Raw genomic sequence first — 17,650 nt, 5'->3', positions numbered from 1 at the left:
CTCCATTCTCCTGTAACTTCATCCCTCTTACCCCCAAATACTTTCCTAAGAAACTTATTCTCAAACACCCTTAATGTCTGTTCCTCTCTCAAAGTGACAACCACAAGTTTCACAACCATACAGAACAACCGGTAACATAACTGTGAATAGAGGAGACAACCTCCAGATATGGAGGGTAGCCGCAAATATATTTTGAATAAGCATTCGTGGACAGCTGATAAGGACTGGTTCTCCAGCTTGGAGGTTGAGTGTTACGAAACCCCAACATAAGTCAAAGCCTATATCCAGAAAAACACAAAGTACAACACATCAAAAAACACCCAACAAAGCAAGCTTTCCTTTCTCGTTAATCCAATTCAACAGCAACCAAATCCACAACAAATTATTAAACATAGACATTTTAAGGTATACCGGTAAAAATGTGCTTAATGCTTTGTAAGGATCACTGGGTTGTAGTTTCTGTCACAATTTTATATCATTTTAACTTTGTATCTCTTTGCACTGAGCTATAAAATCAGCTGTTTATTGCGAGACATGCCAAAGTAATTTGGCAGTGGAATTTTACAGTCTAAAGCCAATGTCACCTAGTCTAATGGGTTATTACTTTTCACTAGTTGTAAACTAGGTGATGTCATTCTGGGTTGTGCAGAGCAAGAAACAGAACACATAATAACGTGTTATTTGAGGGAGTCATGGATATCAAGAGATTTAAATGATATAAGGTATCTTCAGAGCAGAATCTTCGAACTTCCCTAAAGATTTGCCTCTTTATGTGGCAAAATTATAGTCTCAAGTATGCACCAATAGTGTCTTCTGACGTTGAAAGTAGTTTTTTCGTCTTAATAGCATCTCAGAAGACATTTAATGGTATATTAACACGCACATAAAAGGAGTTTTCAGAGCGTGAACTAACTTACCAGCTTCTGCAACCTCTTCTCTCTTCTGTTCTCACACAAGAGAAGGCCTTCCAGGATCAATGTCTTGGCAATATCCTCATCGTTGCTGCTGGGATCTACTAACGTTGCATAAGATAGAGTTCCCTGTCTGTATTCTACATTGAGGTTCAGGGTTCTGTTCTGCACATCATTGTCTAGGGCTCGTATCGCCTCGTCCTTATATTCTTCCTGGAACAACACATCATATTTTAAAGTTAGTTTACCATTTGACAAACGACAAGGGATTTATAAAATTCCTTGGATTGCGTGAAATATCTTTATTGTTGGTATGCAATTTTTAGGTTAGGTAAGGATGGATTTAAGAGGACCAAGGGACTGAATTTTCTAATTTTTGGAAATTATGAAGCTATTGATTTGAAATTTTTCGCACACAATAAATGTAACTAAAGGAACTGCTGTAAAAATTGCTACATTTCTGCTTCCTTAGTTTCTGCAATATAATAATTAATGTAGTAGTTATTTGTTTCAATCTGATATTATTAAGTATGGAGAAGTTATTTTTTTTTTCGTAATGGAAAAATATATGGACAATATTATATATTTTTCATTATACAGTAAAATATACATATTTTTTGGGTTAACTAATCAAATGAAGCTACCATAAAATGCATGCTTATATATAAAGACATTGTATCAAAGAACATTCACATAAATTTGAGTAAAATTGTAATACAATATTTTTCATGTCTAAAAATATAAAACAGAAAAAATTTAGTTTTCTAGATAAAGGGTGCATTTAAAGGGCTATGCACAGGAGATTTAAAAATGTCACTGGGTCTTTAGAAAGATGGCACATGAAAAATTTTAGGGCAAAACTATCCATAGGAGTCTATTGTGCATTTATATAGAAGAAACTAAATTTAGAATTTTTTTGCCCCTTTTGCCTCAAAATTCAGTCCCACTGTCCCTTAAGAATTAGATAAATACTATCACAGGCAAGATGAGTACACTCTATCCAATATTTAGGTAATGGAGAAAGACCGACTACATGATAAACCATAAGGCATGAAGTTCATCTGGTCTTCTATTTCTATGGTACCCTGATTGATGTCAGTTTACAGAAAGACACTTGATGTCAAAATATTACATTTTTTTTTCATTGTAGGTGAGTACAGATGTTTAAGGTGAAAAAGACTTCTTCTGAATTACTTGCTTTGCTGTTAATATGTTATGCATTTGAGTCATTGGCTCTTTTCAACTGGTCTCGGTTTAAATGATACAAAGAATAAGTTGAAAAACTAAACACCACCAAGTAGGGTAATGTTAACATGAGATACACAGGATGAGTGATTCGTTTAGTTGAACAGTTATTTTCCATTTTAAGAAGTACATCATAAAACCCAGGCTAACTTGTGTACACAGGCTATCAACATATCAGAAAGCTGATTGGTTTGTGTGTCTTTAATGTACTGAAGCCAAAATCTAACATGCTGTATTGCACAAACATACCATTCAGAAAGGACTGATTTTCTAATGCTATTTGAAGTAAAATGAGGAAAGTGTTATGCATCTTCAAGAAAAGCACACAGCAGTCTTTACTATTAGTACATACTTGTGATATAAGTACTGTACATTTCCTCAGATAAGACAAGGTATAAATTACGGTTTTAGCTTATATCTGTCCTTAAGAAGACTCCCGAACTATTGACCATCATGGGAAAAAATGATAAACTCCTTAAAAAAAAGTGAGGAATTTCTAATGCTATGGACGACAGAGGGCATTTGTTATGGAGAACTGATGACGAAGTAGAAACTGACTCGCCATATTCAGAATGGGACCCATATGACGACACTTGCTATTTTTAGGTTTTATTAAACTGCGAAATTCCTGCTGTTTTTTAGTTTTATTTCACTACAGCATTTTCTCTCGCTATTTTTAGGGTTTATTTTACTACAATATTCTCAATATTTTCAGTTCTATTTAACTACGAAATTCTCACCATTTTTTGGTTTTATTTCACTACGACTGATTTTATTTTTCTCGGTATTTTTAAATTTTATCTATATACGAATTCTTCGTTTTTTTTATTTTTTAGGGTTTCACTGTTTACATTCTAACCATTTTTAGATTTTATTTAATAATATTCTTGCAATATTTGAGTTTTATTTAATTACGAAATTCTCGCTATTTTTCGACCTTCTGTAAGTATAAAATCGTCACTATTTTTCTGTCTTCTTTAACTATGAAATTGTACGCATTTTCAGCTTTCTGTAACTAAGAAATTCTTCTTAGTTTTCGGTCTTCTTTAATTAAGAAATTCTAGCTTTTTCCGACTTTCTTTAACTACGAAATTCTCGCCCAAACAGGAAATGCACTTACATCATTTGGAAGCCGCACACAGGCCAGCCCATACTCGATCGCATAGGGCTTATCAGCAGCAAAGCTGGAGGGCAGGGACGCACACCGCGTGGCATCCACGACCTCCCGGTTGCCGTAGTCCAGATAGAACACGGTCACGTTGGAGCCTGATACCTTCTCGACCCTGGCCCTGTACCACTGTTCATCGTATGCAAACTTGGCAGCACACATGTCCCCTCGTTTGGGGGTGTAGGCCCCGGGGAGGGGTGGGTTGGCACTGAACTCCTGCCTGATCTTGGCCATCAGCTGCTCTAGTTTGGGGCCCTGCTCCACCAGCTGGGCGTAGAAGTGCAGTTCTGGAGTCACCTCGATCACAATAACTTTCTGGTAATCGATCTTGCGCTCTGTGATGCGGTCCTCCTCTATCTTCTTCTCCTCTTCGTTTTCTTCTACAAAGTCCTTCCATAACTGCAGACAAGAGAGAATTACTATAGTAACAACTCAGCAATGGGAGATATACAAATTCACTGAAGGACTTTCTGAAAGGTAAGTGCGCAGAGCAAAGAGTGGGGTTCCCATAAGTACCTTAAAATATGGGAACAGCCTTTTTTTTGATAATGTGTCCTGTTGTCTCTATTTTTACACAGTATTTAAAAATTAATGACTGTAAAAAACAAAACTGCGAATATGAACTCCTATTTCATTATAAATATCAGTCTCCATCACTGTTGGAAATCGCTACATTGGCAACAATGGAGTGACACTGACTGCATACACTGTTCTTACAAGAGTTCACACTATGAAGTGTACCTTCAATTGAGGTATGTACAGCCTTGGAAACAAATGATGGCGCACAGATATTTTCGAAGTCTAGAAAGGAGGCACTACGCACGATCAGAGGACAAGTGATCAGGTTCACAAGCAAACTAGTTGAGGTAATAACATCGTTCTGTTTCGTTGTATGTCGTCCCTACAGAGCTAGAGAAAGTATCAGGGAAAAGAAATTAGCGTAAATAACTAGTGCGATAAAATCTTTTCACCACCAAGAGTCAAGCCATCAATTGTTTCTAAGACTGTACGTCTATTATCAGGCAGTACATCTGACTTGAAATTGTTTGTATACCTCTGAAGTCTGATTAGTGTAATACGTTACTAGTCAGCGATGTATGTAATGGAGGAGGGGGGGGGGGAAGGAACTGGCCACCCTACCCCATTATCTCCTGGCTTAGTTGCTTTATTGGTGTCACTTATGAGGTTACAACCTGTCTTCGGACAGTTAGCAAATTGCTACCAGATGAAACATTGTTGAATTCCATTTGTTTGATGAGATAATTGTGAAAAATGTTCTGAATTCCAAAGAAGATAGTGAATTGAAGGAGATTCTTAAACCAAAACATTTAGACGAAGTCTGGGTGGATTTGTTCAAAAGTGTTGATGAAGATCTCTCAATTTTAATAAAGTGATAAGAGTTCATTATGTATATCACTGATACAAATGCAAATGTTGAAAGATTGTTCTCCAGCATGAATTCACTGTGGACTGATAAGAAAAACAAATTGCATATAAAGGCAATAAAATCAATGCTTATTGTGAAATCATTTTTCAGTGACTTAATGCTGTAAAACAAACAAGATAGCCACTCTTCAGAAAAGTTTTGTTAGACTGAGGCTGATTTATAGCAATGTGAACTTATTTTGTAAGGAGTACAATTTCAATTCACTTTGTGCAATTTATTCTTTAAGTAGGCTTAGGACAATATTTAAAGAAAATGGAATTGGATAGGCCACACGCAGAGAAAGCCAGATGGAGCTATTGAGAAGACTGTAATTGATTTGAATCCACAAGGAGTAAGGAAGAGAGGACGGCCTAGAAAAACATGGAAACGATCAATAGAGGAGGAAGTGGAGAGAAGTGGGGAAAAGCTGGAAAGAGGTGAAACGGATGGCTGGCAACAGAGTACGCTGGAGGAACTTTACTGCTGCCCTATGTTCCTAGGAACAGCAGGATATAAGAAGAAGGAGGACAATATTTCATTTGTTTTAATCTCTTCAAAGACAACATGGATAAGCGTACTGGAAAATATACATGAAAATATTATGTCTTAGGGTCAAGGTGGCTTAGTAACATGACCAGCACTCACCCTGAGTTTGGCTGCCTTGGCATTGTCCTCCGCAGTCTTCAGAGCTCTGTAGTGCTCAGAGCGTTCGGCAGTGAAATGTACAGTTGCCAGGCCTGCCTCCACCAGCATCACAGACAGATTGTGACCGTCCACCCACAGCCAGCCGATGAAGTTGCCGGCCTTGTCCATGGACTCCACGTGGATCTCCACCTCGCGCTGCATGCATCTGTCCTTGGTGAACTGCAGCGCCTCCTCCCCAAAAGGCTCTCCGTCGACAGTGCCTGCACCGCCGATTCCGGGTCTCGCGCCACGAGGACAGTTGATACCAGCTAACAGGAATGTGACGAGGCAGGTCTCCTTTGCTATGTACAGTCGTAATCGAGAACCACTTGCCACAAATTCTACTACAGCTTCTGTTCGAGCTGCCCGCTGAAGGAATGGCAGGAACTGTTTGGCCTTTGCAAGGTCCTGCACACACAGGTTCAGCAGGTTTAACCAACCGAAACATTTCGACACAATGAGTATAAAAAGCGAACTAAAAATCATGCAAAATTCAATTTTATTACTGTCTAAATACCCATAGAATAACTTAAAAAAAAAAAAAAAAGTCTCTATAAAAATTGATTCAAACTTTTAGTTTTTATAAATACAGAACTAAAATTAAGAATAATAGTGTTATATCCAATTCAAAATTAAACTGGAAAATTTATGTCTTATTTCATGGTTTTTAAATACTGTTACATGTTTGATTTGTCTCTCGTCTCTAGACTAAAAATTGCAAGTTTCTTGTTTTACGTTTGTTAATATCCTAGCTTGATAATTAACTAAAATATAATCGGTACTAAATCTTGAGTTTAGCTTCACTCATTTAAAGTTTTTTTATGATTGTAACATGCATATTGTGACAGCGACGTGAGAATCGAACTCACGACCAGCGTCCCGCATGAAAGCAGACCGCACAGGCTCCACGGAACATTGAGTGACGTCGCGCGGTGGAGAGAAGAGAGAGGGTGTATTACGTCACGCGACGAGTTTGCGCGCGCATCTGGTGCTGGTAGAGAGGAGAGGGCCCTGGATTTCTCTGGAATGCCATCTCTAGAGACGGGTCGAACTTTCGAGGCTACGTCGCTGTAGTTATAAATTACGGTCGCGAAGGAACGACAGCAGTTTCAGTTTCTGAGTTTTCAGTTATTCAGTCAGTGAGAAAGCCAGAGCAAGGAAGCCAGTCTTGTGTACCGGAGTTCGACTCGAGTGTGCGTCCGCATCTGCGTCAGCATCCGAAGGCCTGAGTTCGAGTGCAGTGGACCGCAGTTGGAGGGACCTGAGTTCGAGTGCAGTGGACCGCAGTTGGAGGGACCCGAGTTCGAGTACAGTGAACTGTCTCTGAAGGTCTGTGGTTCGAGATACGGTGAACTCGAGTGACTGAGATAGAAGAACTGTGAACTGAGAACTGGTAGTTCTGATTTGTAAATAGTGCTTTGTAAATATTAGTTAAGATTAACAGTTCATTGTTGTGCGTAATAGTCCAAGTAAATTATCATTGTCGTCGGTGGAGTGCTATAACGAATACTGTGTTGAGTGAGGATCCAATTGTTGACGAGAGCGTTTAAGGTGAATTGTAGAAAGGAATTACTGTTGTGACAAATAAATTACATTGTTGTTACTAATAAAATTACATTGGTGTCAGAAGTGGGATATTATCGACAATGGAGAACCTACAGCAGATCCTGCTAGCCATCGCAGAAATGAAAGCAGAAATGAACATGCACATTAGTGAAGTAAAAGATAACATGAACAAGCACATCAGTGAGGTTAAGAACGACATAAGTGATGTTAAAACGGAGATGAAAAGTGACATAAGTGAAGTGAAAGGCGACATAAGTGGAGTGAAAGGCGACATAAGTGGAGTGAAAGGCGACATCAGCGGAGTAAAAGATGACGTCACTACGCAAATTGAAAGCGTTTCAGCCCACGTAGATGGAATTGTCGCCATCGTGAAAGACGAACTCAAAGCCGATCTTGACAACCTAAACAAGAATTTTACAACTATAAACGAGACAGTAACCGAATTGAGACAAGAGGTAGACCATTTCGACGGCAAAATCCGCGAACTCGAGCGTCGTCAAGAGCAGACGAGCGAGTTGCTGGACAAGACGAGTGAGGTGATGGACAAACACGCCGAGGAAAACAAGCACATCCTCGCGTTGGTGGATCGCCAGGCTAAAGAACATAAACAGATAGTTGCCGAGGAGGTTCGACGTGCCATGCAAGAAGCGGCCACAGAGTTGAGGACTCCATATAGTGCCCCTGCGGAACCATCGGCTTCAGCCAGACATCACAACGTCAAGACGCCGAAGTTCGACGGTACGACGTCTTGGGCGATATTCCGTCGCCAGTTCGAGGCCACCGCAGCACATAATGGGTGGACCCCAGCGGAGAAGACTACTCAGCTGCTGACCGCGCTTCAAGGAGAGGCGTCGGAGATTCTTCACAGCGTCCCAGAAGATGGGACAGCCGCTGAGATAATGGCGGCCCTGGAGGGACGTTATGGTGACCATCAACTTGCTGCAGCATTCAGGACCCAACTGAAAACGAGGGTCCAACAGTCAGGCGAGTCCCTGCAAGAATTCGCGATGGCGGTGGAACAACTGGCCCATAAGGCGCTCAGGGGCCTACCTAATGACTTCATCGCTGGAGAGGCGGCCTACACCTTCGGCAGCGGAGTTCGAGACCCGGAAATAAAGCAACAGCTACTCTTGGCAGAGCATCGCACCATCAATGCAGCTCTGGCGGCGGCCCTCAGGATGGAGGCAGCCAAGTTGACGGCGAACGTCTCGGCATCGCACCGGATTAGGAGCGTCGCGGCGGCCGACGTCGAGGAACGTCAACCGAAATCACCCGAGCGACGAAGACGAGGAGTGCCCACCTGCTGGTCCTGCGGCGAGCCTGGACACCTGAGGAGGGACTGTGACCGATCTGGTCACAAACAGGAAAACTGAAAGGGGCCGATGCGATGAGGGGCACGTCGGCGCCGTCATCACCATCCCCTCGGCTGATCTTGAAGACGGTTAACAGAAGATGCGACGATGGGCTCATTGCTGACGGATGGATAAGAGGCCGCCCATGCAGAGTACTAGTAGACACCGGGGCGTCGCTCACCATCGCCAGACCAGACGTCGTGCGTGGCCTACCTGGGAGGACGCCACTGCGCCAATACGAGCTACGTACTGCCTCAGGCGAGAGCCTGCCCATCCTGGATTTGACCTTGGGAAAGAGGAGACTGGAGATGTGGGTGTTCGTCGCCAACATCACTGAAGACGTCATCCTGGGACTCGACGCCATGCGGATCTTCGATGCAACGGTGGACGTCCGGCGCCGTATCCTGCGTTTTGGTCAGGATGAAGTGTTCCTGAGGGACGTCGAAGACCAACCCATGGCCAGCAGACTCACCTTGGAAAATCATGTGACAATCCCGGCAGGCTGCGAGATGGTGGTGACGGCAAGACTGGACGGACAGCCTAAGAGAAACCTGCTCCTCGATTCGCAGACAACTCCGATAGATGGGGTTTATGTGGCCAGATCCCTACTCCCGAATCAGAAGGTGGTACCGGTGAGGGTCCTGAATGTCACCAATCGGGACAAGGAGGTGCCTAGTGGAACTGTACTAGGTAACGTCGAGCCGGTGGTGTCTGTGACGTCTCTGGCAGAAAACGAGGAGTGTCACCGACCACATCCAGATCTAGACCCATCACTGAAAGAGCTGGCTCGAGAATTGCCGGCGAATTTAAGCAAAAGAGAAAGAAGACAAATCCACGATCTACTGACAGAATTTCAGGACGTGTTCAGTCTGTCTGAAAATGACTACGGGAGAACGGAGAAAGTTCAGCACCGCATCGACACCGGAAATGCTCGCCCAATCAGACAACCTCCTCGACGCGTCCCTCTAGCTAAACAGAGGGAGATTGACAGCCAACTGGAGGGCATGAAAGCAAGAGGGGTCATCGAGGAATCCGACAGCCCTTGGTCATCACCTGTAGTGCTGGTGAAGAAGAAGAATGGGGACCTGCGTTTCTGCGTGGACTACAGAAGACTGAATGACGTCACCAGGAAAGACTGCTTTCCCCTCCCACGAATTGACGACACCTTGGACACCCTGGCCGGAGCAGAGTGGTTCTCGACGTTGGATCTCAAGTCAGGATACTGGCAGGTGGCGCTACATCCTGAGGACAAGGAGAAAACAGCATTCTCTACAGGCCAGGGACTATGGCAGTTCACCGTTATGCCGTTCGGCCTCTGCAACGCCCCGGCTACATTCCAGAGACTAATGGAGTCCGTAATGAGAGGCCTGACATACGACACCTGTTTGCTGTACCTTGATGACGTCATCGTGGTGGGCAAGACTTTCAGCGAACAGCTGTTGAACCTGAGGAAAGTGTTCGAGAGACTGCGACAAGCCAGACTGAAGTTGAACCCGAAGAAATGTCATCTATTCCAGAAGAAGGTCAACTACTTGGGACACGTAGTTGGGACGAACGGAGTGGCCACGGACCCGGAGAAGCTACAAGCCGTCAGAGGATGGCCGAGACCGAGGGACAAACAGGAGTTGCGCCGCTTTCTCGGCCTCTGCACTTATTACAGAAGGTTCGTAGCTGGGTACGCCAACATCGCTAAGCCTCTAACCCAGCTGACCGAGGAGAAACGACAATTCCAGTGGACAGACGAGGCGGAGTCATCCTTCCAGTCGCTGAAAGAGGCGCTCTGCACTGCTCCTGTACTGGGATATCCCATCCCTGGAAGGAAGTTCACGCTCGACACGGACGCTAGCAACGTAGGCATCGGCGGAGTACTCTCTCAGGAACAGGACGGGCAAGAGAGGGTGATTGCCTACTTCAGCCGAACATTGTCCAAGGCTGAGAGAAACTACTGCGTGACCCGTAGAGAACTTCTTGCCATTGTGGAAGCCCTGAAGCACTTCCACAAATATTTGTATGGCCAGGAATTCCATTTGAGGACAGACCATTCTGCACTCACCTGGCTATTGGGCTTCAAGAATCTGGAGGGGCAGACCGCCCGTTGGGTTCAACGTCTGCAGGAGTACAACTTCACCTCCGAACACCGCCAAGGGAAGAAACATTCCAACGCTGATGCCTTGTCACGACGTCCGTGCCCGGATGGCTGCAAACACTGCCTGAAAGTGGAAGAGCGGGATGGCGCCCACAAAGTCCGAGCAATTGCCGCCCATCCGAGCCCAGATTGGGATAATGCCGCCATAAGGAGGGAGCAGCTGGAGGACCCAAACATTGGACAGCTACTGCGTGACGTGGAGTCCGGCCAGAGACCAGTATGGGCCGATATCGCCAACCGTAGCACCACTTACAAGAGCTACTGGGCCCAGTGGGAATCCTTCACTGTCAAGGACGGTATCCTGAAGAGGATTTGGGAGTCGGCCGATGGAAGGACCCGCATAGAACAACTTGTCCTGCCCAGGAGCAAGGTGAAGGAAGTGCTGGAGGAGACTCATGCTGGAGTGACTGGAGGCCACCTGGGAGCCAACAGGACGCTGGACAAGTTAAGGCAGAGGTTCTATTGGTTGCATCAGAGAACCGACACGGAACAATGGTGCCGAAGATGCGACACCTGTGCAGCCAGTCGCGGACCAAGGACCCGCAGCAGGGGAGCCATGCAGCAGTACAACGTGGGAGCTCCTTTTGAGAGGATCGCCATCGACGTTGCTGGACCGTTCCCGGTCACGGATCGCGGGAACCGCTACCTGCTAGTCGCCATGGATTACTTCACAAAATGGCCAGAGGTGTACGCGATTCCCAACCAAGAGGCTTCGACGGTGGCCGACGCGCTGCTTGACAACTTCATCTGCCGATTCGGGGTGCCCCGGGAATTGCATAGCGATCAGGGGCGCAACTTCGAATCCAACCTGATGGGAGAATTGTTCGAGCGTCTGTGGGTGCATAAAACCAGGACCACTCCCCTCCACCCACAGTCCGACGGCATGGTGGAACGATACATCAAAACCGTGGAGGAGCACCTGCGCAAGGTGGTGTCCAACCATCAACGAGACTGGGATGCCAGAGTTCCACTGTTCCTCTTGGCCTACAGAGCTTCGGTCCACGATACAACAGGAATGACACCGGCAAACATGGTCTTCGGGAGAGAGCTGCGCCTGCCCTGTGATCTGCTGTTTGGCACGCCACCCAGCGCCGACCAGCCAGCGACTGACTATGTGGCAGAACTCACCGAGAAGTTGAATGGAGTTCACCAACTGGCCAGAGAGCACCTCAAGATGGCCAGCGACAGGATGAAGGTGCGCTACGACAGATTAGCCAACTCTGCAGGATTCCAGGAGGGCGACCGGGTGTGGCTGTATCGACCTACCAGGACCAAAGGGAAATCACCAAAGCTGCAGCGTGCCTGGGATGGACCATACCGCGTGGTGACCCGGATCAACGACGTGGTGTACCGCATCCAGCGACAACCTCGAGGGAAGATGATGGTGGTGCATCTGGACCGATTAGCATCCTACCAAGGGACTGCCCGGGACGAGCAGCCCTAATGAGGGGGCAATGTGACAGCGACGTGAGAATCGAACTCACGACCAGCGTCCCGCATGAAAGCAGACCGCACAGGCTCCACGGAACATTGAGTGACGTCGCGCGGTGGAGAGAAGAGAGAGGGTGTATTACGTCACGCGACGAGTTTGCGCGCGCATCTGGTGCTGGTAGAGAGGAGAGGGCCCTGGATTTCTCTGGAATGCCATCTCTAGAGACGGGTCGAACTTTCGAGGCTACGTCGCTGTAGTTATAAATTACGGTCGCGAAGGAACGACAGCAGTTTCAGTTTCTGAGTTTTCAGTTATTCAGTCAGTGAGAAAGCCAGAGCAAGGAAGCCAGTCTTGTGTACCGGAGTTCGACTCGAGTGTGCGTCCGCATCTGCGTCAGCATCCGAAGGCCTGAGTTCGAGTGCAGTGGACCGCAGTTGGAGGGACCTGAGTTCGAGTGCAGTGGACCGCAGTTGGAGGGACCCGAGTTCGAGTACAGTGAACTGTCTCTGAAGGTCTGTGGTTCGAGATACGGTGAACTCGAGTGACTGAGATAGAAGAACTGTGAACTGAGAACTGGTAGTTCTGATTTGTAAATAGTGCTTTGTAAATATTAGTTAAGATTAACAGTTCATTGTTGTGCGTAATAGTCCAAGTAAATTATCATTGTCGTCGGTGGAGTGCTATAACGAATACTGTGTTGAGTGAGGATCCAATTGTTGACGAGAGCGTTTAAGGTGAATTGTAGAAAGGAATTACTGTTGTGACAAATAAATTACATTGTTGTTACTAATAAAATTACAATATATTTTCGTGTGCTTTTATTTCATGTTTATAGTTTGATTTTTTTCTGTTATTGTACATGCATTTGTGGTGATGTGGAAGTGAAAGGCTGATGGCCTTAACTACATCAGAATGAATGAATGAATAAATAAATGTTCAATTAGAGTTCTCAGAAATACATTTCCAGTTTTACACAAAGGACACTTCCAGTGAACTTGTCCCCAAACAGACATTAGAAAATTAAATTTAAAAATGTTATTAATCTCTCCAATCTATAAAATTATTCGAATATTTGCCAAAATTTCACCAAAATAACATGCCTGAGTTGTAATGAAATAGAGAAATGGAAATCCCAAATTTGCAGAACTTGAAAGTTAAAAAGTTGCAAAGTTCACTGTTGAATACTACAGCTGTAAAACAAACTTCCTGCTACTGTAATTTATTTATCTTTGAACTTGTTTAGGAGGAAATTGCATAAATGGCTTTTAGGTAACCCATTCTGATTCATCAAGAAATTGTTACAGTTTAGGGAGACTGTACTTAGTACTTTTCAGTTTTGTTAGTTATTAATATAATTTTATGCGTTTTCTTTGTTACTTTTATGCCTGTATATATGTTGTTATATTGCAGTTGATTGCTGCTTAATGTCCTTACCCCTGCCACATCGGCAACACGGTGGTTAGGGATGTTCTTCTTTGCATGAACTCCAGCCCCAGACTTGAGAGCTTTCATTTCAGCAGCCAGAAGCTCATCATAGTGCGACGATCTCTGATCATCATCTTGACGATATCTCAGCACTGTGGCAAAGCCTTTGCTCACCATTGCTTCTGCTACATTACTGCAACACAACAGATTCACACACTGTATGAAATACAAGTAACAGCAGCATGTTATAAAATTAAGGCTAGCTGAGCCTATCCGTGAGGAAAGAAGAAAAACCAGGAATGATATGAAACAAAAGGAATAGAATGAAAACAAAGCATGCAATGCACTAAAAATGTATTCAGAAGTATGATGCTAAGGGGCTGAAAGTTATAATAAACACTTAAATTTCTTTACTGCCCTATAAAAAGTGTAAAATAATTGATTTCAATATATGCCACACTAACACAGTGCTAACTAAACATAATGGTACCTATCAGTAGGGATGTGATTATTTTAATCTGATTTGGGTGATTAAAATGGTTTGATTTCGGTGACTATTTCATAGAAAAACAAATAATTTCGAACATATCTCGTGCCCTAAATAAACTTAAAAAACTGTAAAATAACATTTTTAAAATTATTATTAAAACGATCCCTTTGAAAATAACAGAAAATTGTTTGAATCATTAATTAAATTCATAATTCAATTTCATTCGGCTGTGAGGGAGTGACAGAACTGCCCTCTTGATCACACAAAGACAGTTGTTGTGGGAAAGAGAAATGACCATTGTCTGCTTGCACTGCTCTCTGGAAGTAGTTCCTGAAACTATGTGTACATTGTTGCCAGATGCCACACGCATGTAATGCTGAACTATCAAATTTATAGAAATGTTCATATTTTATATCGAAGAAAATTTTTATTTTGTATTTTTTTTGTACGAATTCTCCATAAAACCTGTTTTTTGTTGAAAATATCGTGATTATGAAGTAATTTCGTAGATTTGTATAAATTTCGAGAAAATTCGTGGATATATTTTACTTCATTTTGGACTTTCATTAAGGAATTTGCATTTTTCATTAATATAAAAAAATCACACCTTACCCATAAGTTATTTCTCTTTATTAAAAAAAGCCATAAAATTCAACTTAACACCCTAAAAATATGAAATTCTATTAAAATACGAGAAATCTAACATGAGTACTTTAGATCCTAAAAATATGGGATATAATGAAATGATTCTATTAGTGGGATAAAGTGGGTCAGGGTAATTTGGGTATAAAAACAGCCTTTTTTAAGTTTAGAGAGCCTGATGCCATTATAAAATTTTCCAGTTTTTATGTTAGCACTATAAACTTCTAGAATGATTCTACACTATTTTCAAGTATGTTGACTTCTTTCTTTGCCAAAAAAAAAGTCTACATTTTCATTTCCTTTTAACCCACAATGAAAAGGTGAGATGTTATCCATAGTAAAGAAACTATTTTTGTCCATTTTTGTAGAAACTTAATTTTGGTATAGATTTCTCTCTCTCTCTCTCTCTCTCTCTCTCTCTCTTGTCTTTTGATGTTAATGAAACAATAGCCAGAACTGCAGATCTTGACTCACAAAATATATATACAATGTGTGTATGTGTATATGTATGTATGTATATATGTATATGTATATGTATGTATATATATATATATATATATATATATATATATATATATATATAGCCTATGTATATTTCTAATGGCGGGTACTTGGTCTATGGTACACCCATGATGAGATGAGGGAGATTTGTTGGGATGCCACAGGGAAACCAGAGATCCCAGAGAAAAGCCTGGACCACAGGCTTGCCCAACACAAGTTATAAATCGGGGGTACACCAGGAATCGAACCCCAATTCACATGATTATATCCAGCACTCTAGCCACTAGATCACCATGGTGGCTACTCACAAAATATGTCTACTTTGGTAAATGAATAGTTCTGTATAAATACTTATTATTACTTTCTTTTGTAATCTGACAAAGTGCATTTGACTCTTTTTCTCGGAAATATCATCTCTGATACATTGAAATGTTCCCTCTCTGGTTTTAATGCCAGACTTGTTTACAGGAAAACCTGTTACTGATAAGTATGAAGATGCTATTACTTTCCAACTGTAAAGTAAAGGAGTTCTCTTTAACTTACATTCCACCAATGGTAACTGTACAGCACACTTTCTCGGGGAAGTTGTCCTTGGCAGCCTGGATGTAATCCACCACAACGTTCACCTTCTTTCCAATCAGCTTCTTTCGCAGGAATTCGCGGGCTTCAAACATCCACGGAATATCATAAAGTGGACGGAAACCCTTGGGACGAGGTGGAGGCGGCTCGTTGGGCTTCTCCTCAGTCACTCTGCCAACAGAAGCAGGCACAACATGCCACAGAGTTTATGATTACCAACTGCAGGTCAGGGTATGGGTTATGCAATAAGAAGCACAACAATAACAAATGTTCACATTAAAAAACAATCTTGAATGATCTACAGTGTGTTTCAGAATAACTGTTCCTAATTTTTAGATTAACAGAGGCCATCCAATCATCAAACTTTCTTCGTAATGAAATAAGTGTCCAGAAATGATTCTGTATTAAGATAGAACGAAATGAAAGAAATAAGGATTTCAAAGAATGTGAACACGAAAAATACTGGCCACTATCTCGAAGACGTTGATCTAGCCATGAAAATGAAAGAGAATATGATGCTGCACATAAATTTACAGTGCCTCATTAGCATTGTCATAAGCTTCTCCATATGCATGTCTTAAGTCAACATTTGTAAACCTATGTATGTTCAATAACAAAAACAGATCCGACAGAAGTTATTCTATGACACACAACAACCAAAACAAATCTACTTCAATTGTTTCCATGGTAACGGAATGGTATATAACTGTTCTGAAAGCTATTAAGGAGCATAGTACTGTTCTAAAAACTGTTAGATGTTAAAAAACATTCTTAACATACTGTATAATACTGAATACTACCTGTCCCTTGAATAAGACCCGCACTCTAAATTCCTAATGACAAAATTGGGAACAATGTACAGTCTTAGAAAAAAGTTTCGTTGCATAGATATTTTATAAGTCCCAGAAAGGAAACAGTGTGCATGATCAAAGGATGAGCGACATGGTTACAAGAAAATGACTAGTTGAGGTAATAAAATTAGTTTTGTTTCGTTGTATGTATGATCATGCGCACTGCCTCCTTTCTGGGATTTATAAAGTATCTGTGCGACAAAACTTTTTTCTAAGACTATACATATGTATACTTTCCCAAAAAAAAAGTGTGGGTGATAATCGGGATTGTACTGTAGTTTGAAAGTACAGAACTATTCTGAAAATCATTAGATACATAACTGTTCTTAAAGCTATTAAGGGGCATATAACTGTTCTGAAAACTGTTAGATTCCAAAGAAACATTCTTAACTTAGTCTGAAGGTACAAAACTGCTCTGAAAATGTCAGATGGTACATAACTACTTTGAAAACTATTAGAAGGCACAGAGCTGTTCTGGAAGAAGTTTTGATAAAAAAGAACCCTTCATTCTCACCATTTCTTGTAATAGTGCAAGGCCCTTAACATTCTGTTATTTCCCACGACTCTATTGCTAGTGACTAAAAGTTAGCCCACTTACTTCGTCAGAGACTACACAGAGTGTACCAGAGGTAGTGGGTTTATGTGTGTGTATCCAATCCCCACCCACTTCACTTGCGTGATTCGGGAGTGGGTCTATGTTGAATGATGGAGAATTATGGGATGTCACACAGAGGAACTGGAGTACTCAGAGAAAATTCCCGTGTTGTCTGGACCAAGGGCTTGCACAATCCAAGTTGTGACTTCAGGGTGAATCAACAAGGATTTGAACTTGGGCTCCCTGGCTTATAAACTCAACATGTTAACAATGAGCCACAGTGACTGTATATCACTGTTATATTTAACAGAAATTTCAATTGACTTTACAAAATAATTGCATCTTTTAAGAACAATCTCTAATGGCCAGTTTCACCAACCTTCGTTATCATTATAACGTCTCGTTAAATAATTTAATGACACGTTAGTCAATTTTTGTTTCACCAAACATCGTTATTGCTAACACATCTTTAAACTCATCGTTAATTTATTAGGACCTAATTCGTCGCGTTAAAGCAGTAACAATGGGTTAAAAAATCAACAACATGGCGGATGTATTCGATGTTGAAATTCTGCAACATTATGGTGAACTTTTATATGTTGTAATAACACTTGGAATAATCATTTTGAAGATTTAT

General features: G+C 42.3%; 1 protein-coding gene across 1 annotated transcript in view; it reads right to left on the bottom strand.

Moving 5' to 3' along the window:
• Positions 1–17,650, bottom strand: part of Tudor-SN (Staphylococcal nuclease domain-containing protein 1) — a 36,688-nt gene that overhangs the window by 1,216 nt on the left and 17,822 nt on the right. Inside the window, exons 9-13 of the mRNA XM_069830205.1 lie at positions 15,532–15,738; positions 13,365–13,548; positions 5,396–5,842; positions 3,277–3,723; positions 918–1,124 (exon numbers count right to left, since the gene is read on the bottom strand). Of these exons, the coding sequence (XP_069686306.1) occupies positions 918–1,124; positions 3,277–3,723; positions 5,396–5,842; positions 13,365–13,548; positions 15,532–15,738 (1,492 nt within the window). The remainder of the gene's footprint in view (positions 1–917; positions 1,125–3,276; positions 3,724–5,395; positions 5,843–13,364; positions 13,549–15,531; positions 15,739–17,650) is intronic.

This window comes from Periplaneta americana, chromosome 7 (assembly GCF_040183065.1).
Source record: "Periplaneta americana isolate PAMFEO1 chromosome 7, P.americana_PAMFEO1_priV1, whole genome shotgun sequence".
Taxonomy (NCBI): Eukaryota; Metazoa; Arthropoda; class Insecta; order Blattodea; family Blattidae; genus Periplaneta; species Periplaneta americana.
This window is presented reverse-complemented; position numbering and strand designations above follow the sequence as displayed.